General features: G+C 37.6%; 2 protein-coding genes across 15 annotated transcripts in view; both read left to right on the top strand.

The window, feature by feature from the left end:
- The first annotated feature begins 8,447 nt into the window (after positions 1–8,447).
- Positions 8,448–12,647, top strand: LOC104236531 (uncharacterized). The gene is made up of 2 exons (XM_009790472.2): positions 8,448–9,725; positions 11,948–12,647. The coding sequence occupies exons 1-2, from the start codon at positions 9,379–9,381 to the stop codon at positions 12,423–12,425; spliced, it is 825 nt and encodes a 274-aa protein (XP_009788774.1). The 5' UTR covers positions 8,448–9,378; the 3' UTR covers positions 12,426–12,647.
- A 1,458-nt stretch (positions 12,648–14,105) lies between these two features.
- The window catches only part of LOC138868155 (protein ENHANCED DISEASE RESISTANCE 2-like), a 28,144-nt gene continuing 20,236 nt past the window's right edge, over positions 14,106–22,013 (top strand). For 10 of the 14 annotated variants that reach the window (XM_070153189.1, XM_070153188.1, XM_070153190.1 and 7 more), the window contains exons 1-3: positions 14,106–14,280; positions 14,816–14,953; positions 15,197–15,271. In XM_070153189.1, coding sequence (XP_070009290.1) covers positions 14,155–14,280; positions 14,816–14,953; positions 15,197–15,271 — 339 coding nt within the window. In that variant the 5' untranslated portion in view covers positions 14,106–14,154. The remainder of the gene's footprint in view (positions 14,281–14,815; positions 14,954–15,196; positions 15,272–22,013) is intronic. The other 4 variants (XM_070153195.1, XM_070153194.1, XM_070153193.1 and 1 more) reach the window with 4 other exon arrangements.

The raw sequence follows: 22,013 nt of genomic DNA on the forward strand, positions 1-22,013 counted from the left end.
TCAGCCTGGTTTTAAAAGTCAGTTTAATCACGAAGCAATGAAACAATGTTGAAGATGTAAGGACATTTGAGGGAAATAAGTAAAGGCATTTTGAGATCACTTCAAGCCCGAATTGTGTGAAACTGGGGAAGATAGAACATAAAGAAGCACTATTGAAATGCATCCTGCCGTGTCAGGTTGAAGCTAAAGGCAAGTTTGTCCCAAGTTGGCAGGGGTCGTTCGTGGTAACGAGAGGGTTGTCCAATAGTGCTTTGTATTTAACAGATGTAGAGGGCAAATGTGTTGATATGATTATCAATTCTAATGCAGTCAAAAGATATTGTGTATGATTCCTTTGGTTTGTTTGTACTGCGCGTGTTTTGAAGATTGGAATGACGAAGGTATTTTGTTGTGCTATCTAAACACTTTATCCTTTATTACCTTTTTTAGCCTTATTTATTTCTTTTTCATATCCCTCTTTTGGAATCAGTGGTAAAGTTCAGAAATACAAGTGCAAAATGTAAGTAAAGGACAAAAAAAAGAGAAAGAAAAGAATGAAAAGAGAAAGAAAAGAATGAAGATAGAAAGAAAAGAATGAAAAGAAAAAGAAAAAAAAAGAGAGGAAAAAAAAATAACAAAAGAAAAAACAAAAAGAAGAAAAGAAGAGAGAGAAAAAGAAAAGAAAAATCACAACAAACAAAGTAAATTCCTATGACATGAACTATGTTCGACCTGATTCCTTCCTTTTAAGGATACGTAGGCAGCCTCACGGTTCGGTCCCATCAAAATAAAATCCAAAAGTCCCCAAGCAAAGAAACTAGGGCAAAAGTTGTAGTCGTTGCAACAAGTCCGATTCCGAAAGTTGTAATTTTTAACCCATTTGAATCGTTTTGAGCCTTTTATATCCTTTCTTTCTAACCTCATCCAAAAGCCCGCATTACGGTCCAAAGAAAGACCTTCCGATCAGTCTTCGAGAAATGCCAAGTCGAGCAGGCAGAGGTGATTCATATCAGGGGCAACACTCTGGTCCAAACAGGAAAACGAATCAAAAATGAGAGAGCCTTATTGGTGAAAACCCTCACGGGCACCGTAAGGCGACAAGAACTGAGAGAAATCAAAAATGAGAGAGTCTTATTGGTGAAAACCCCTGCGGACACCGTAATGCGACGATAAGTGGAGAGAAAGAATCAAAAATGAGAGAGGCTTGATGGTGAAAACCCTTCGGGCACCACAAGTCGAATAAGGATTGTGAATCAGATTGGATAATCGAAGCATTGAAGCCCAGTTTCACGGTTTAGGGGTATAACAGGAGTTGAACATCAGACCTGCTCCACAGAATAGGCCACAGGTGCATGTCATGGTCATTATAGTTAGTATCCATATCTGATAGGTTTCTACTTTGTAGTTTTCTTGTTAGGAATCACCTCTTTCCTTTGTCCATTACTCTGTTCCTTTTGTCTTGTTTACTTCCTCTTCCTTAGTCTGTTTGGTCAAAATAAGTTAGAAATGACTTCAAAATTTGCCACCAGCTTTCCAATTGCACAAAACAGGATCTGGCCAGCTCATCAATGTCATAAGTCAGGAAAGAACAACAAGCACACTGAGTTGGCAACAATCAACATGCTTTGGGGTCCATCAGAAATACAAAGGTTTGGTATATTTTAATTCGTGAACAGTGCAACTGATAGAGGATGTTGGGTGAACGGGTCAAAGGTATTCTCTGTGATGAGATCAACAGATCAACAAAGAAAGTGGTTAACCAGTGACAAGCGAGGTCTTCCAAGCAGAAATCAAAGTTATCGTGACAAGTGAGGGAACAGTAGACTTCAAGGCCAAGGCCAGTGATTTAAGTCAGGAAAAACAGCATGCGCACTAAGTGGATGGCAATTAACGTGCTTTGGAATTCATGAGAAACACAAAGGTGCAGTACATGTCAACACAAGAGCACGATGCAACAGATGGAGGGTGTTAGGGGGACGGATCAAAGGTATTTTCGGTAAAACACAAAGGTTGGTAAATGTCAGTTCATGAGCAATGCAATAGATAGAGGGAATTGGGTCTGAACGGAGAAGGGGTATTTTCTGTGATAAGGACGACAAAGAAAGTGGTTGAGTCCATAAACAAGCAAGGTCCTCGAGTGGAAATTCGTTATCATGGGAAGTGAAGGAGCAATCGCCCTCAAAGCCAAGGCCACAAACTAACCACCAAATTTTAAACTGACAAGATTTTTCTTTGATTGAAACAGGGGCAAAAAATTTTGTTTGTTTCGGAAAAGCCCACCGTAAGGAAAGGCAAGCGCCAAATAGGTTTGATTGTAAATTTTCATGACCCTCCTGGAAAATGGGACCTAGTTTAAAATTCAAAACAATCATGAGTAGCATAATAACATAAATTTACCCCAAGGAATATAAGTTGGCTTCAAAGTTTGCATGTTTGAGATAGTATTCAATTAAGAGTTGTCAGGACCCTCCTGAATAACGGGACCTAGCTTTAAAATTTCCATTGGATAACAAAATCTAGCGTAAGTTTTGGTGTAGGGTAATATAATTTAGACGTGAAATTGTCACTCTTAAGATAAAATGTGACTTTTGATTTTCAGGACCCTCTTGTATAATGGGATGTAGTTTTAAGACCTTATTAGTTAACAAGATTTAGCGGAAGTCATACCTTTGAAAGATATAGCTTAGATTTAAAATTGTCATTTAGTTAAGAGTTGTCAGGACCCCCAGGATAATGGGACCTAGCTTTCAAATTCTTAGTAATATTTGGTAATATGATTCATTTTAACACTCATATGTGCCTAGTTACCAGACTTAGGCAGAAAATTTTCTTTGTTTTGTCTATTTTTGTTGAAATCAGGTACCCACTTGGAAAATAGGGAGAAGCAGTTCAAGTTAGTAATCAGGAGCCCGCTGGATAGCAAGGAATACATTCAAGTCTAGCAGTCAGGAGCCTGCCTGGAGAGCAGTGATACATTCAAGTTTAGCAGCCAGGAGCCCGCCTGGAGAGCAGGGAATACATTTCAAGTCAGCAGTGAGGAGCCCGCCTGAAGAGCAGGGAATACATTTCAAGTCAGCAATCAGGAGCCCACCTGGAGAACAAGGGAACATAGCTCAAGTTTTAGTTTTCAAGTTCTTATTGATATTTGGTAATGTGGTTCGTTTTACACTTACATATGTTCCCAGATACCCAAACTGCGGCAAAAAAAATTTCTTTGTTTTTGTCTATTTTGTTGAAGTCAGGAGCCCGCCTGGAGAGCAGGGAATACATTTCAAGTTCAGCAGTCAGGAGTCCGCCTAGAGAGCATGGAATACATTTTAAGTCAGCAGTTAGGAGCCCGCTTGGGAAGCATGGGAATACATTTCAAGTTAGCAGTCAGGAGCCCGCCTGGAGAGCATGAGAATACATTTCAAGTTAGCAGTCAGGAACCCGCCTGGAGAGCAGGGAATACATTTCAAGTCAGCAATCACGAGCCCGTCTGGAGAACAAGGGAGTACGATTCAAGTTTTAGCTTTCAAATTCTTATTGATATTTAGTAATGTGATTCGTTTTACAATTACATATGTGCCCAGATACCCAAACGGGGGCAGAAAATTTTCTTTGTTTTTGTCTATTTTGTTGAAGTTAGGAGCCCGCCTGGAGAGCAAGGAGTGCATTTCAAGTTAGCAGTCAGGAGCCCGCCTGGAGAGCAGGGAATACATTCAAGTTTAGTAATCAGGAGCCCGCCTGGAAAGCATTGGAATATAATTCAAGTTCAGCAAGCAGGCGCCCACCTGGCGGGAATACAATTCAAGTTTAGCAGTCAGGCGCCCACCTGGAGAGCACGGGAATACAATTCAAGTTCAACAATCAGGCGTCCACCTGAAGAAAAGGAAAAGTATCTCAGATTGTAATTCAAGTCAGCAACCAAAGAAGCTCGCGGCAAGAATGCGAGTCAACAGTCCGAGGTGATCAACAAAAGTTAGTCACAATAAAGAAAAAAAAAGAGAGAAAGGCAAGAAGTGAATCCAAATGCAGAAGTTGATGGAAGATGTGAACTGCTTAAGACATGGTGGAAGTCACAAGCACTACATGTCCGGTCTTGATCCAAAAAGCTGTAGAAGAACGAGCTAGCACTTGCAGCTAACAAGCGCCAAGGTTTAAATCTAAAGTCTGCATGAAGCACCATTCAAGACTCAAGATCAAGTTTCAGAAGACTTATAGATAGGAATCCTATGACTCGTAGGTGATAGGTTTAGTTAGTCTTTTTTATTTGATTTTTAATGTAATAACAGGAATCGCGGACCAGAACCTCGGCGGAACGGCACCTCGACCGACTCTCCACCTCCGCATACTCCATCATCTCGCTCACCTCTGGACTACACGTGGCATGATTCCTTTATAGCCAAGGATATGTAGGCAGCTCAGATACCAAGGCTCGGTCACATTCCCTTCTCTCTTAGTTTTAGTCTCTCCAAATAAGGGTCGGGTCAAAATACATGTCTAGTCGTTCTTTGTCTGAAAACACTTCGCATTTCCAGTCAAAGAGGGGCAGCTGTAGACATGTGATTTTTGACCCTCCCCAAGATTTTTCACATTTTAGCGTAAAATATTTAATTTAGGCCTAATATAGCTATTTCAACTATTTTTTGACTTCTTTCCTTTATTTTCGTCATAAAAAATGGAAAATTACAAAAAAATATGTTAGCCTACGTATCTTTCATAAATTTAAATAAGAAAATATACAAAAATAGCTTATTTTTATCTTTACATAATCTTGAAAATATATAAAAAAAAATGTATAATAGTTTCATGTTAGCCTTTGCATTGTGTAGTATTTTTATCTTATTTTAAAAGAAGTCAATTAAGGTGTTGGATCATAATTTTAAGAGTTTTAGAACCCAATTCTTGGCCCAATTCAGATTAGTCCATTAAGCCTAGGAACTTTTCTAGACTCTTCTTTGGAACAAAAAATAAATAAAGAAGACCCTAAGGACTTAACACAAAAAGACCTAGGGACTAATGGGCAAAATACACAAAAATACACCTAAACCTAGACTCTACATATAAAGGGATGCTTAAAAATCCGAAAGGGGCTAGAGCTGAAGAGACTAAAAAAAATCAAGCAGCTGAACAACAGGTCCCCCGTCCCCCTGAAGATCGTCTTCTTCAGTCCACCCCCTCCCCGTCATCGTCTTTTTCAGAGAACACAAACAAAACCAGCCAAAACCGCTCCTTCTCCTTCGTCTCATAAACAACAACCCCCTTTCTCTTCACCTCACCCCAAACGACACTTTAACTTCTCCTCTCATCAAACCAGGGACGAATTCGCCGGAAAATGCCACGACGCACACACCAGGTGTATAAAAGTGAGGGGTGACTGCTCGTTCTTCACTGCCCAAACACCAAGAACAGAACACAGCGACACATGGTCTCTAGCGAGCTCGAGTTAATTCTGTCCGTCACCTATCGAGGCTGGTTCCCGGTTCTGCTCATTGTTGAGTTTCAAACTACTAAAGTAAGATGCTTCATTTGAGGTCCATGCTTTCTTATCCTTTGTTTCAGTTTGACAACAAAATGTCTCTGCCTGTTTTCGTGCTTTTGGTGTTTAATGTGGTGATTTGAAGCGTTAATTTTAGACTTGTTTGAGCTGGTTCTTTGTTTCGAATTTCTTTTGTTATTATAAGAAAGTAGTGGAATTCACATTTTGTTTCGCAAATCTGTACCAACGTGCGCTTATATGGGTCATGTTCAGATAGTATGTGAATAACTAATAAATTAGAGTGTAGTTGGCATGGATGGAAGGTGACATTTCCTAATATAATTAATCCTCACCTTGTTGCTCTCTTCCTACACAAAGTTTTGATTGCCAACAAATGGAGACGACGCTATCAGTTGCACTATATTCCGTTGTGATTAGTGATTAGAAAGAATCTATCTGTTATGGTAATTGTTTTAGGTAAAATCTATTCCAACATTATTATGTGATGGTTATTTAGTGCTAATAATTGTTTTGGTTTCGATTTAGCGAGATTATAAAAATGAACTGCTTAAATTTCATTTGGAACCACTAGCCCCTTTTACTCACTATTTGAATGTGGACGTGATTAATTAAATATATTGTCATGGCTACGGGTACGGTTCCCGTGATGTAGTTGTGATAATTCATTTCAACTTAGTTCTAAATATGAATTTCCGTAGTTCACTTAATTGAATGCCTTTCCTTTAATAAAAATCGAGGCATGCCATTTAGTTGATTTTTCATGGCCCTCGCAAAGTTGAAAGTGCGTAGTTGCTTTAGGCGCGTTATGTTAAAATTACCTTCCTAAACTCGGATGTGCATTTTATGTGACCCAAATCCCAATCTTAACAACGTTAAATAGAACATGTCTCGGACTGTAGGTGCATTTCATGTGGCGCAGTCCAAAGACGTGATTTAGATGACGTTGAAATCTTTCTTAAAATAATTGAAAGCGGTTTAAAGTTAAATTGCACATAGGTTCAAAATGTCTGAATCAGATAATTAAGCCGAATATAACAGTTGAGCGATCGTGTTAGAACCACAGAACTCGGGAGTGCCTAACACCTTCTCCCGGGTTAACAGAATTTCTTACCCGGATTTCTGGTTCGCGGACTGTTAAACAGAGTTAATCTTTTTCTCGATTCGGGATTGGAACCGGTGATTTGGGACACCATAAATTATCCCAAGTGGCGACTCTGAATCTTTTAATAATAAATTCCGTTTCCATTGTCCTTTAAGTGGAAAAACTCTCTTATATACACACTCTCGGGGGTATAGGTAAAAAAAGAGGTGTGACAAGTTAAATGAATAAAAGAAAAATAAATAAACAACAGAATACAATTTAACTACAATTTATCTACAATTTTTCTACAATTTCTGCAATATAATGTATGTCATGTCTTCTTCTTCTTCTTCTTCTTCTTCTTCTTCTTCTTCTTCTTCTTCTTCTTCTTCTTCTTCTTCTTCTTCTTCTTCTTCTTCTTCTTCTTCTTCTTCTTCGAGTTACAATCAGAAATTCAGCCAAAACCAAGTCTAATCTTCACCAAAACCCCTCAAAATTGAGATATAAACTCCAAATCATATTCCCAATTGTTGCAATAATACCCAATCTAAACAAATAATGATTTTTGAAAACCCAAATTTGAATTCAAAGCTTCAAAACTTTTTAATGGTTGTCAATGGTGGAATTGCTGCTCTCTTTTCCTTTGCTTTGTATTACTGAAATTTGGACATAATTGCGTTTGATGTAGAAGAATTGTAGAAGATTTAGTCGTTTTTGATTTGTGAATTGTAGAAGAATAATCAATTCGTTTTTGAATTGTAGAAGAATAATTGCTTTGATGTAGAGACGCTAAATTTGAAACGAAACTGACGAAGAAGATTAATGTGCGTGATTTGCGTTTGGAAGATCTGTAAGAATATTTAATCCCCCAATTTTAGTGCGCCTAAATAAGGAAGCCTATAGCTACAATACAACAACAACAACATCCCAGTATAATCCCACAAGTGGGGTCTGGGGAGGGTAATATGTACGCAGACCGTACCCCTACCCCGAGGGGCAGAGAGGCTGTTTCCAAGAGACCCTCGGCTCAAGAGAGCAACAAGAGACAATATATTAGTACTATCAATAAACTCATAATAAATAACATAAAATAAAAAAATAACAACAATAAAGCCTATAGCTACAATGATTCCTTATTTAATGCATGATTTATATTTTGTAAAAATACTATTAACATAAAGGATAATATGCAAACTATGAACATATTTAGTAATATAATTTCCTATATGGTACAAGAACGAAAATTTTCCATAAAATTTTAGGTGTGTATAGGTCCTTTCATTACTAACAGTTTTCTAATGGATAGTTAGATATAGTAATAATGAGATAACACAATTTTTTTTTTCATGGCAATTTTGTATTATGTATGGTGCTTTTGGTGTCTATCTTGAGAATAGATAAGTTTATTTGCTCATGACTTGAATGTAAGAATATTCAATGTATTTATATGTTCATAAAATAATAGCATTTGCATGTTCCTTTGTGTCTATCAATTTTTTTAAATATTTTTTTTTTATAAAAATAATATTTAATACGCATGTACGAATACTAGTGTAATAGAAAAAGAAAATAGTAGAAGTTTTCACTTTACCAAAACGCAAAAAGAACAAAATCCAAGCAGCATGATCCAATCTAACACAAAAACCAATCCCCATCTTGAGGACATATCCCAATGCCAAATATCAAATGGCGATAAAACAGAATACCTAGAGGCTAGAGAGAGACGTTAGATGAGTGAAAAACCCCTTAACTATAAACCAAAAGCTTTTTCATTCATTTTATATACTCCTATTCACACGTAAGAGTAAATAAAATCATATGTGTCAGATAGAGAAAAAAAAAGCTGAGACACCATTCATTCAAACTCAATTATACATCCATAATTGGCGTCACTTCTTTTGGCCTTTTTTTAATCTCTTTTGATTTTGACCCCATCAAAACTTTCTCCGATCCCCACCTTCTTTCTTCATCATTCCTTCACTTTTCTCCCTCGTTTTCCTTGCTTTCCAAACAACAAGAAAATTAGACTTTTTTTTTTGGCAATCACAACAATTAGAAGCTGCGCCTCATTTACCTGCCATATTTACTTTTCTTGGGCTGTGTTTGAATCTTTTTTGTTACTACAGTAGTAAATAATTATAGATCTGAGATTGATTCTTCAATCTTGTCAACTATGGCGTGTGGGAATGTGGATTTTTGAATTTTCTTTTCAAGCTGTTGTCAATTGACTTCTTGTGGGACTTGCATTAACTTTCTAAAATAGTGTTACTATTTTGACTTTATGGTAGTCATTTAGTGGGCCTTCCCCTAGGACTAGAATACACGGAATTCCCTATTCCGCAATTTCCTTTTTGTCAATTCTAAATTTTGCTTTTTGAGAAATTATTTCGTTCAAAAAGTCTTAGTAGTTTCGTAAATGTGCAGTTTTGGTTATTGCATACAGTTTAATCGCTGCTTTCTATGGAACAGGTTGTAATTACTTGATTGCCAAGGACATAACAAGCTTGTTTTGGGGGTAAGAGGGCATTGATTCAGTCTGTTTTAGATTATATTCTAACAGAACGTTAACTGTACTGAAAACCCATCTTTCTTGCTTAGCTGTTTCTTAGATTCTTGAGCAAATTTCAGTGTTTTACGGAGCACAATTACAAAGAACAGGTCATATGAGAAAAGTGTAATTTTTTTTCTTTTGGTCATATTGTATTGAAGAAATGAACAAGTTTCAAGAATTGGGCCAATCTTGAATTTTGCTGAAGCTATTTGGTAGAGTGTTTTTCTGATAGTTTTTTAAGTTTATTGAAGAAGATATTATCTTGGTTGTGCAAGAAAAGAAAAGATGGGTTCTTTTCCTGGGCATGTTCTACCTGGAACACTGTTTCTTGTGGTTGGTGTGTGGCATATATGGTGTGCTCTGGTTAGATATTCATCAAATCGCAAGTCATTCAGGGTAAGGGTTTGGAACCCTGTTCCAGGTTTTGATGGGAAGCTGAAATATTTGGAACTTTATGTTATAGCTATTGGTGGTTTTATTGATTTTTGTATTGAGCTCTTCTACTCAACCCACCTCAAACTTTTAGTTCATGGGGTTTTGAATCCTACTCATATGAATAACTTTGAGCATGCTGGGATGCTTCTCATGTTCTTCGTCTTCGGTTTAATTGTGCTCCTTTCGGAGAAAACCAGGTTAGTTTTCCTGTTTCACTATCTTCTTGCCTTCGTTGCTTGTTGGCCCAAGGTTATCTAAGTTATAGTATATGTTATGTGCTTATGTAAACTATAGAAGTTAGAAGATCTAGACGATTGCTCTCATCATTTGTTTTTGATCATGTGGAACCCAAATGTGTGTGTACTATTTAGACTTATGATGCTGAACTGAAAAGTTACACTCTTTTTCCTTCCCTGTCATCACAAGTGAATTATAAAGTTGCCAGATATGGAGCTCCCTATGATAGAAGGTTGAGTTAAGTTATAGTATACTTGATTGATTTATAATGATTATTTGCTGATAGGAGCGTGACTCTGACTTTTTCTATTTGTAAAGGAACCTATATAGAACCATATTGCTTTGTTTGTTAGAATGATGAGAAGATTGAATAGAGTGCTCAATATGCTAATGGTAATCATTGTTTACTGCTTAATTATTTTGTATTGCAGCTGTATTCTCTGTTCAACATTATGACTTGTTCCTCGGTGATCTACTCATAATAGTTCTTCAGGCTAGTCATAAGTTTTGGAACTTTATACACACAGCATAGTTCTTTTGCTGCATCATTATAGTTGTATATACAATTTCTCAATATATAAATCACAATGGAGTAAATTTTGTCAAGTAATTTACATACTGTAAATTGGGTTACTTGCTGTGGATCTAGTGAGTTTTCTTTTCCCTAGGCCTACTTATCTTTGAAATAATTATATATATGTACTACCTGATTGTAGAAGACTGCTCTTCCAGCCCTGAGAAAAGTGGAAAATGACAAAGATTGTAACACATGCAAAGCAAGTGAGGTTTTCTCCCCTTGCCAATGGAAAATTGCAAGATGTCTTTAATCGACTAAGCCCTTTTCTAGCCTTCTAACTGCCCTTCCTCAATTCGTCCTGTGGGATACCCCGTCTACTTCCCTTTTATTTCTGTTTTCCTGTTTCTAGATATCCCCGCTTTTAGCACTTCTAGTCTTAAGCAACATTCAAAGTTAAAGGGAAACAGTCAGAGCAAACACTGTAACACATTCCTTTAGCTAGCTGAAAGGGGTACCACTTAGGTATAACAGATGGTTGGAAACTGACTGAACAAAGATCTTTTAATGGGAGTTGTAGGAACTGCAATTATGAATTCAGTCATACATCTTGTTAACATTTGGTTAGTTGGAACCAGAGATGAACCATGCTTCTCCACTTAGAAAAGGAGCCAATTCCTGCTTTGTTATTTCACTTAAAGGATACTAAGTTCATGAACTGCGTAGTTCCTTTCAGAAGTTATAGGATTGAATATAAAGAGTGAGACCTGAGTTTGCACGTCAATGAACATGCTTATATTTGAAAAACGTACTAATACAATCGCACAAAATTTAAGTTTCTGGATGACCTGCACTGGTCCTCAGGGATTTCTCGGTTATAAAAAATGTTTCTGGATGAACTGATGCATGTAAAAGAATACTGTGTATATGTTAAATTAGTGATATCTGATGTTTCTTACACCTACATCAATAATTGTTGAATCTCTCTTGCTGGTCTACCGAACAGGGGTCTGGATTCCCTAGAATGCCTCCTACTCATGCAATCCTAATTGGAAATCATGCTCCAAAGATGTGTTTTGGAATCAGTTTTTATTTGAAATCAACAAGAGAAAAACTAGAGGACCATACCATCACCAACCTTCCGTTTTGGATTTATACATGCATAGGTTAAAGATCCATCTAAAATCAGTTAAAATGAGATATTCATGAATTTAACTGAGATATTCATGAATTCGTTGTGCTATCATACAATGTGTTGGAATTCTCCTCCTTCTCAATGATTGCTTATTTCTTGAGAGTAATTTGGTCATCTTACTATTGGTTAGTAGCTTAGATATTAATCAGAGCGCGATTACAATTACAGTTTCTGTACCCTTTACTAAGAAGAAGCAAAATATTCCATAATTCATAATCATTTAGTGAGTGAGGAAAAATCTAGTTAAGATGTAGCCATTGCATACATTCATTGTATTAGTCATATGATTGGTTTTTGTAGGTCTACTTCCCGGTCACCCTCAATTATTGGATAAGGGTTCTCAGTATATGTGGACTTATAAATAAACTATCTGCCAAACTTTGAACACTTTTATTTGTATGGCTATCTGTTTGTCTTGGATTTTTCAATTCCATCACGCTCTTAACTCAACACATTGTGCTCTCATCGTGCAGTTTTCTTCCCTTGCCTGATGGAGCTCTCTGCTTGATCGTGGCCACGGCTTTCTGTGCAGAGTATTTCTTGTTCTCTTTCCACTCCACCACCCACAAAGGCCTTGAAGGGTACTATCACCTTATCCTTGTCCTCCTCATAGGCCTCTGTGTATTGTCAACTATCGCTGGAGCTCTTATGCCAACCAGCTTCCCTGTTGACTTGGCTAGCGGCATTTCTGTAACACTTCAAGGCCTTTGGTTCTACCAAACTGCATTCACTCTGTATGGTCCAATGATGCCAGACGGTTGCCAACTTAAGGGGAACGACGTCATGTGTCGTTCAGCAGATAGCGAGGTTCGAGGCGAGTTGCTAGCAAACTTTCAACTTTTCTCCATGGTATTTGTTGTCCTTGCTGCTACTGCTGGAGCTTATGGTTTTGCAGCTTCCGGGACTGGTCAGTCAGAAATTAGGAAATCACATGCGCCTCTTGATGGTTAGGAACATCTACAGTAGGATAACCATTTTTGTACCATATTCTTTTTAGTAGGGAAAGGCCCTGAATGACCATTTTCAGATGCTGCTCTTAAATTATTCATTTGTCTTGCCTGCTAAGTGTAAATTTGACATTGAAAAGTAGACTATCTGTGGGTTGCTACTGATTTAAGATACTTGCTGATAACGATGGAATAAGCACAGAATAATTTGATGGGGGTAATTGCAGATGTACGTGTTTCGACTTTTCTTAAATGCAACGGACGGTAATTAGTTGTAAAATTTTCTTTGAAGCTCAAGATATCTTGCTTTCTTAAGTGTGTGTTCAGAAAGCCTACTTGGTAATTCCGTGCATCATGTTTGGTATCACGAGTAGTAATTAAACAATCGAATCATTTTTAATTTAAACTAAGTGTTGTAATTAATTTAGCACCTGCTATTTTAAAACACATATGTTGTGAGTAATTGTTTCATTTTGAAAATAACAAATATTTTAATAGATAGACATGGGATGTGCAAGCATTTCACTAAAACATATACTCCATTATTGATGAAAAAGTAGCAATTAGCATGGAGGAAAAAGTAGCAGGAGGTAGTGTGAAAAGATGAAGATAACAAAAATTTAAAGTTAACTTTTGAATAATTACACATATCATTAATTCTCACAGTCTTAGGAAACTTAAAAAATGTAATTGTTCGTCCTCTATGACATATAAGTTCAAACTGATTAACTAATTCCTTGACTAGGTAAAACAGGTTCTAATGCGACTTTCCTCGCACCCTATATAACAAATGGTATCTTCACATTATACTTTGGGAATGATTCGACAAAATTCATTGAAGATCTCAATTTAAGTTCAATTTATTAAACAAGGAAAAGGACAGAAAACTAAACGTTTGTCCAAAAGATCAAGCACATTATCGTCGTTTGGCAAAGAGTTTTAGGCCTCAATAGCTTATTACAATATTGAATTTAAGAAAATGTTTTGTTTCGATCTCTTACGCGTAAAAGATAGATCTCTCACAGTGCAAAAGCAAATTTCTCATGTGTAAAAAAAAAAAGAGATGAGGTCATAAAACCAAAAACAAATTTGTTCTGTGCCACAAAACCAATTGACCCGAAGAAAAGGACAAATGATTGTAATGTATGCCCCTTTACAATTTTGAATCGGAAAAAATATCCTTTTCAGATCTCTCATGTGTAAAAGGCAAATCACTTATGTGGAAAAGTAAATCTCTCGTATGTATAAAAAAAAAGGTAGAGTCATGAATTTAAAAACAAGCTGGTAAAGAGCTAAAAAAATCAATTGATCCGATCAATCATTTGGGAAAATGCCAACTTGTCTTACGCTTACAACTAACCATATACCGTCACCTCCGCTCCAAGACCCTCAATCATGACCGAGCTGTGTCTCAATTACAACGTGGCAATCACAGTAGTGTCTGTCAGATCATATTCCCTCACCTTCCAGTAAATATCCATCGGACGCTGAAGTTGACTTGGCACCTGTTGCTTAAACGAGTCCCATGGATATCAAAATCAAATTCTATCTGAATACACCAACCAAAAAAGAAACTTTATGCGATAAAATAAAAAAGAAACATAAAGAGCTTTCAAAAGAAAATAAAAACATTACAGTACTAAGTACTATACGTTTGGATCAGTTGATTGTAAATAAATGATAAGTTTGAAGTGTTTAAAAATATTTTTAAACGGTAAAACTGATTTTTAAAAATGGCCAAACACCCTCTTTATGTAAAACTTTACTTATTTCATAATCCCAATTCTTCCCACTGTTTTTCTCTCTTCCATTCGCCGGCCATTTTACTCTGCAATTCTGGTGGCGCTGGCGCAGATCATGTGAGCCTCTCCCCCACCCCGCCCCTCCTCCTCCTTCTTTCTAACTACAGATATATATGTCGTATCTCTTTCCTCTGTGTGTACTGATTGTATACTCCAGTAGATGCACTAGCTCCACAAGTGTGTGCACGCACGTATATTTGACTATCTGAAGTAAAGACACGTAGGTTGCACTTACACATTAGCTCATTTTACGTGCAACTTCTTTTTTCCTTCACAAATTGAGGAGATTCGAACTGTTTTAGCTGCGATCATCAATTTGGAATAAATTTTTGTAATCGTCTAGTGAATTTCGGAGTGTTCATTTGGTTTCAGTCAGTGAATTTGAAATTTGAACTTTGCGGATTGATTGGAAGATTCTCTTCTTTTTTTTTTGTGGAGAAATTTGCAATAATGATGACCCATAGTGTTAATCGAATTGGCGGAAGTGAGGATTCCACTGGTCTTCCGATTTTCTAAAAATTTCTGGAGTTTTTTTTTTGTTTCAACAATTTGGATTCTGAAAACGTGTAAATATATAATTGGAGAGTTATAGATGTCGAAAGTGGTGTATGAGGGATGGATGGTGAGGTATGGGAGGAGGAAGATAGGGAAATCCTATATTCATATGCGCTATTTTGTTCTTGAGACTCGATTATTGGCCTATTACAAGAAGAAGCCTCAGGACAATGTGGTGAGTTTCCTTAATTCCATTTTCTTTGAATTTGAAATTGATAGTTATCTGTTCAGTACTTTGTGACTTTGAATTCAGATTACTTGACCTTTTAATTTGAATTGTTACAGACTTAATATTCTGTGTAATTATTATCCAAACTTAGTGTAGGGAGTTGAAATGCAGTGATTTTGGAGTTGTTAAACTGGTGCTTTATATAAAAGCGCTTAAATGTTTGATGTCTGTTGTTGCCATGATCATTAGGTTCCAGTCAAGACTCTTCTAATAGATGGCAATTGTCGGGTGGAAGATCGCGGATTGAAGACTCACCATGGACATGTGAGTTGTTCTGAACTACTGTTGATATTCGTTTCCATTAGTAAATTTATTTGGGAGATACTGATCAATTTTATTGAGTTAAGTGGGTTTGGTGGGTCCAGATTGATAAACTGCTATTGTTGGAGTTGGACTAGGATATGTTTGTGTGAAATGCACATATAGATGAATCATTTGCAACTCTTAGATTAGAAGGATAAGGGGTAACAACCCGGGATAAAACGTGGGATTATTTTATTCCGCGCTTGATTGCATTTTTTAATTCCGGTATAAGCAATCGCCGGATTATTCGTACCACAATTGGTGTATTATTTTTATACCACACTCAATGTGAGATAATAATTATTGGATTATTAATCCTCACATTATATTCCAAGTATAACTTGTTCACTAAATGTGAGCATGGCTTCTATCACATTTCTTTGATAGAGGAAAAAAATCAATTGTATCACATTGTTTTTCCAATGTTATAACTTATATATTGAGAAGCTAGTTAGGAATGTAGTACTAATGCAATTCGAGAAAGGAGTTGTTTTGTTTAACTAACTAACTCTTACTTAAATAAGCAAGTGCCAGAATTGCCATTCAATTACTTGCCCTTGCTTCTTAGTTTAACACTAGAATAAGTGGTTAAATATACTTAATTGGATAATCCTGTAATTTTGTAATTTTCTTAATCTGTTCTAAATTGAGGGGGTGTGATCAGAATGTGTCAACTGTCAAGTTATCTCGTGATGTAAAACCAACTTAGAGTAGCTTCTAGAGTTCAGGCGTCATAGCAGACTAAGGGTGAAAATGGTGGGTATAAGTCTGAACTGTGAAGTATTATAGGGTTATGTTACATGAACCTGCAGGTGTGGGTATCCGGTGTAGGTGCAGATTTAGATGTCAAATTCATTAGAGCAGCCCCGTGCACAAGGTATCCTGCGTTCACGCAGGGTCGGGGAAGAGCCGCACCCTAAGAGTTGTGATGTAGACAACTTAACCTAATGTAAGTATTAGTGGTTGCTTCCACGATTCGAACTCGTGGCCTATAGATCACAGGTTCATTATTGCCTAGATCTTAGGATTAAGAATTAGGGATATGAGTACAGTAAGTGTTGAGAAATGTGGCTAATAAATGAAAGTTATAACACATATATGTATATATTTTAATAATTAATTGAAAAGTTGTTGAACTAAAACTAGGATAAATAAATTCTTCATCAAAAACTAGTATAAATAATTTCTTTTTTAATACCTTGTATTTTTATCCCAGGAATATACTTTGTGTAATAGCGAACTTTCTACTTTAAAATATTCATAAAGTGTGTGTAAATCGAAACCAAAGACCATACCAACATATGTTTCTTGGCAATAGCCGTGGTCAAAGCAACCCAGGTTAGTTTACCAAATCAAGTGCGTAACCGATACTTTCTCATCCAAATTATGCAGGATCAGCATAGGCGTGGCAGAGAGTTTTAAGGATCTATGTAACATTATTGTAGGGTTAAGAAAACACGACCATCTTGTCCAATTTTAGATCTTGAACTCAATTAGGGATTGGCAAGGTGGAGAACTTCTGTAAATCTATCTTAGAGGACATAGTTTCACTACCAAATACTTGATGCAATTCATATAGCAAATGAATTGACAGATTTGAGATTAGCAAGTGAGAAGCTTATGCAAATTTTTTATTAAGAAAGCATATTGTCGTGTTAATTAGGGTAATTTATTTTATGTGTTTGAAAGAATGAGGTTTGTGTGGCCCCCATGGTTTTGGTCTTGTGGTAAGAGCGCAACACTTCATGTGGTTAATCCCTAGGTTCGAATCCTGTTGTAGACAAAAGCCTGGTATTAAGTGGAGAAGGATAGAGGGGTGGACCCATTTTTTTCTGAGTTTTGAATTGTGTGCCACTTGTCATTTAGTATTTCTCGATTGTAAAAAAGGTACTCCCTTCGTTCCAATTTATGTGAACCTGTATGACTGGATACGGACACGGAGTTTAAGAAGAAATGAAGGCTTTTGGAATTTGTGGTCCTAAACAAGTCAAAAAGGGGCCTGGAGTATTTGTGTGGTTATAAAAGCTTCTCATTAAGGGTAGAATTATAAGTTTAGGCTAAATTGTTTCTAAATTTAGAAAGGGTCATTCTTTCTGGAACGGACAAAAAAGGAAATAGGTTCACATAAATTGGAACGGAGGGAGTACGAGGTTTGAGAGCATGTTGAGGAGGGATAAGACACTAGATAACTATGTTATCATTTTTCCATCTTGTTGAATGGTACTCTATGTGAAATTTTGGGTTCGAGTGGTATCCGACGAGGAGACTGTGAGAAGGCACGGGAGAAAATATGATATATTGATATTGTGTGTATAATGCAATACAAGATGTGCTAATTTATAGCTACTCTATACAAAGGGCATACTACACCTATTCCAATGTGGGACAACTACATATCTATATCTAACACTCTCCCTCAAGCCGGAGCATACAAATCATATGTACCGGGCTTGTTACATATGTAACCAATGCGAGGACCGGTGAGTGACTTGGTGAAAATATCTACAAGTTGATCATTCGACCTCACAAACTTCGTAGTAATATCTCCTGAAAGTATCTTCTCTCTTACGAAGTGACAATCAATCTCAATGTGTTTAGTTCTCTCATGAAACACCGGATTTGATGCAATATGAAGGGGCAGCTTGATTATCGCACACAAGTTCCATCTGACTGATTTCACCAAATTTCAACTCTTTGAGCAATTGTTTGGTCCAGACTAGTTCACATGTTGCCATAGCCATTGCTCGATATTCTGCTTCTGCACTAGACCGAGCAACTGCATTCTGTTTCTTGCTTTTCCAGGACACTAAATGTCCTCCTACTAAAACACAATATTCAGACGTAGAACATCTATCAGAAAGTGATCTTGCCCAATCAGCATCTGAGTACCCAACGATCTGCTCATGACCTCGATCCTCAAACAGTAATCCTTTGCCTGGAGCCAATTTTATATACCAGATAATGCGGACGACTGCATCCCAATGACTATCACAGGGAGAATTCATAAACTGACTTACAACACTCACAGGATAAGAAATGTCGGGTCTAGTCACTGTGAGATAATTTAATTTACCAACCAATCGCATATAGCTTGCATGATCGCTAAGCGGGTCCCCCTGTCCTGGCAGAAGTTTAGAATTCGGATCCATCGAAGTGTCAACAGGTCTGCAACCTATCATCCCTGTCTCCTCAAGAATGTCTAAAGCATATTTCCTTTGAGAAATAACAATACCTAAGCTAGATTGAGCAACCTCAATACCTAGAAAGTACTTCAATCTACCTAGATCCTTAGTTTGAAAATGCTGGAAGAGATGCTTCTTCAGATTAGTAATACCATCTTGATCATTGCCAGTAATAACAATATCATCAACATAGACTACCAGATAAATACATAGACTTGAAGTAGAGTGTCGATAAAACACAGAGTGATCAGCTTCACTACGAGTCGTGCCAAACTCCTGGATAACCGTGTTGAACTTACCAAACCAGGCTCGAGGAGACTGCTTAAGACCATAAAGTGACCGACGCAAGCGACATACAAGGCCACGAGACTCCCCCTGAGCAACAAAACTAGGTGGTTGCTCCATATAAACCTCATCCTCAAGATCACCGTGAAGAAAGACATTCTTAATGTCCAGCTAATAGAGGGGCCAATGACTAACCGCAACCATGGATAGAAAAAGGTGGATTGATGCCACTTTAGCCACAGGAGAGAAGGTATCACTGTAATCGAGCCCAAATATCTGAGTATATCCTTTGGCAACAAGACGGGCCTTAAGTCGATCAATCTGGCCATCGGGACCAACTTTGACTGCATAAACCCAACAACAACCAACAGTAGATTTACCTGAAGGAAGAGGAACGAGCTCCCAAGTACCACTTGTATGTAAAGCAGATATCTCGTCACTCATAGCCTGTCGTCATCCTGGATGAGACAACGCTTCACCTATAGACTTAGGGATGGAAACCAAGGATAAAAAAGATATAAAAGCATAATATGGGGAGATGACAAACGATGATAACACAAACCAACATAATGAGGATTAGGGTTAAGTGTGGTCCGTATACCTTTTCGAAGTGCAATCAGTGTACTAGGAGCAGGTTCCGCAGTAGGAGCAGGGTCAGGTGCAGGACGAGAACCAGTTGGGCCTGATGTAGGGCACAGACGACGATGATAAGTCAAGAGTGATGTTCCTGTGACTGGGGAACTAGGAGGAACAACACTAGACTCCTCAATGGTTAGTATGGGTGAAACCTCTGTGTTCGAAGGTGGAGGAGGAGCTATAGGAAACTCCTCAAAGGTCTGTATAGGTAAGACCTCAGATATATCATGGTGGTCAGCAGAAGCAAAGAAAGGTTTAGACTCAAAAAATGTGACGTCAGCTGACATAAGGTACCTACGAAGATCAAGTGAATAACAAAGATATCCCTTCTGAACACGAGAATAGCCAAGGAAGACACACTTGAGAGCACGAGGAGCTAACTTATCTTTCCCAGGGGCTAAGTTATGAACAAAACATGTGCTCCCAAAAATACGAGGTGGAAGAGGGTATAAGGCTGACTGGGGAAACAATACTGAATGCGGAATCTGATCCTTGATGGGAGATGAAGGCATCCTATTAATCAAATAACAAGATGTGAGAACTGCATCGCCCCAAAAATGCAATGGAACACGAGATTCAATTAAAAGTGTGCGAGCAGTCTCAATAAGGTGCCTATTCTTTCTCTCTGTAACCCTATTTTGCTGAGGGGTATAAGGACAAGATGTCTGATGAATAATTCCATGAGAAGTCATAAACTACTGAAACTGAGAAGATACATATTCTAAGGCATTATCACTGCGAAAAATGCGAATAATACCAAATTGATTTTTTATTTCAGCACAAAAACTCTGGAATATAGAGAATAACTCAGAACGATCTTTCATTAAGAAAAACCAAGTACATCTTGAGTAATCATCAATGAAAATAACAAAATAACGAAATCCCAAGGTTGAACTGACTCTACTAGGACCCCATATATCAGAATGAACCAAGGAGAAAACAGACTCTGCATGACTCTCAACACTACGCAGAAAGGAAGCTCGGGTATGTTTTCCAAGCTGACACGACTCACAATCTAATGTAGACAAACTGGATAAACTAGGCACCATCTTCTGAAGTTTGGATAAACTTGGATGTCCTAAACGACAGTGGATTAGGTCCGGAGGATCAGTAACTAGACATGTTGTGGAAGGACTGAGTGAATTAAGGTAGTAAAGGCCTTATGATTCACGTCCTGTACCAATTGTCTGTCCCGTATTGCGGTTCTGCATAATAAAAGAATCATCAGTAAAATATATACCACAATGGAGGGCACGAGTCAAACGACTAACAGATGCAAGACTAAAAGGACAACCAGGTACATAAAGAACGGAATCTAGGGTGATAGAAGACAATAGGTTAGCTTGTCCAACCCCTTGTGCCTTAGTTTGACATCCATTGGATAAAGTAACAGTGGGAAGAGACTGTGAATATACAATATTCGACAAAAGTGATTTATTACCAGAGATGTGATCAGAAGCGCCCGAGTCCATGACCCATGGTCCAAGAGTACTAGACTGGGAAACACAAGCAAAAGAATTACCAGCAACAGGAGTATAAGTCTGGGCAACTGAGGCTACTTGTGGAGATGTCTGCTTACTTGCTCGATACTGAAGGAGCTCATTATATTCTTCTTTAGATATAGAAAAACCTTGGTTACCTGTAGTCTTGGTCTGAGCAACGTAAGCATTTTTGGGTGGACGACCATGTAAGGAATAGCACATTTCACGAGTGTGTCCAAGTTTGTGAAAATAAGAACACTTGGGTCTAGATCTCCCAAAACGACCTCGTCCTCCTCTGTTCTCCATAGTTTGAGACGCCCCGAACATCCACTATCTGCGATGCGAGAACAGATGAATCAAGTATTTGTGATGAGATCACTGGGTGACTTGGTGCTGCAGCAAGGCGGAGTAATCAAGAGAATAAATCATCAACTGTGGGAACAGTTGGACTAACCAAAATTTGGTCTCGCACTGAATCAAGATCATTAGGAAGTCCAGCGAGTGTAAGAACTAGAAACATCTTTTGTCGCTGCTCTTGTTGTTTTGCCACACTAGCAGAAGCTGACATTAATGTCTCAAATTCCTCCATGACTGCTTGTACTTGACCCAAGTAAGTAGACATATCTAATTCTTGCTTCTTTAAGTTTGTCATCCGTGATATCACATCATAGAAGCGAGATATGTCATTAGTGTATAAGGTACGAGCCTTTGCCCAAACCAAATAACATGTCTGGAATGGACGAAACAAAGGCATCAACTTGGAATCAATAGAATGCCACAAGATGCTACATAATTGAGCATCAATCTTTGCCCAAAGCGCTATCACCTTTTCATCTCCTTCGCTAGACTGTTTAACTAGATGATCTTGAACACCTTGACCTTTACACCACAACTCGACAGATGAAGCCCAAACTAAGTAGTTTGAACCTCCCATTAAAGGTTCTGAAGTAATCATAACACTAGAGTTTCCAGAACTCATGTTTTTAGACCCAAAAGCATCAATTCCCAAAGACATCGTTGCAAATTATTACCAAATTAGAGAAATAATCAAATGTAATCCATTGAAACAGAGTAAGGAACAACGAAACAGAACAACGAAATACTGTAGCAGTCGGAATA

Source organism: Nicotiana sylvestris, chromosome 8 (assembly GCF_000393655.2).
Source record: "Nicotiana sylvestris chromosome 8, ASM39365v2, whole genome shotgun sequence".
Taxonomy (NCBI): Eukaryota; Viridiplantae; Streptophyta; class Magnoliopsida; order Solanales; family Solanaceae; genus Nicotiana; species Nicotiana sylvestris.

What these genes read in the sequence shown, in the direction of transcription:
- LOC104236531 (XM_009790472.2), top strand. Translation starts at nt 9,379, where the DNA reads ATGGGTTCTTTTCCTGGGCATGTTCTACCTGGAACACTGTTTCTTGTG. An exon ending in CTCCTTTCGGAGAAAACCAG is followed by an intron (nt 9,726 to 11,947) that starts GTTAGTTTTCCT and finishes CTCATCGTGCAG; the next exon opens with TTTTCTTCCCTTGCCTGATG.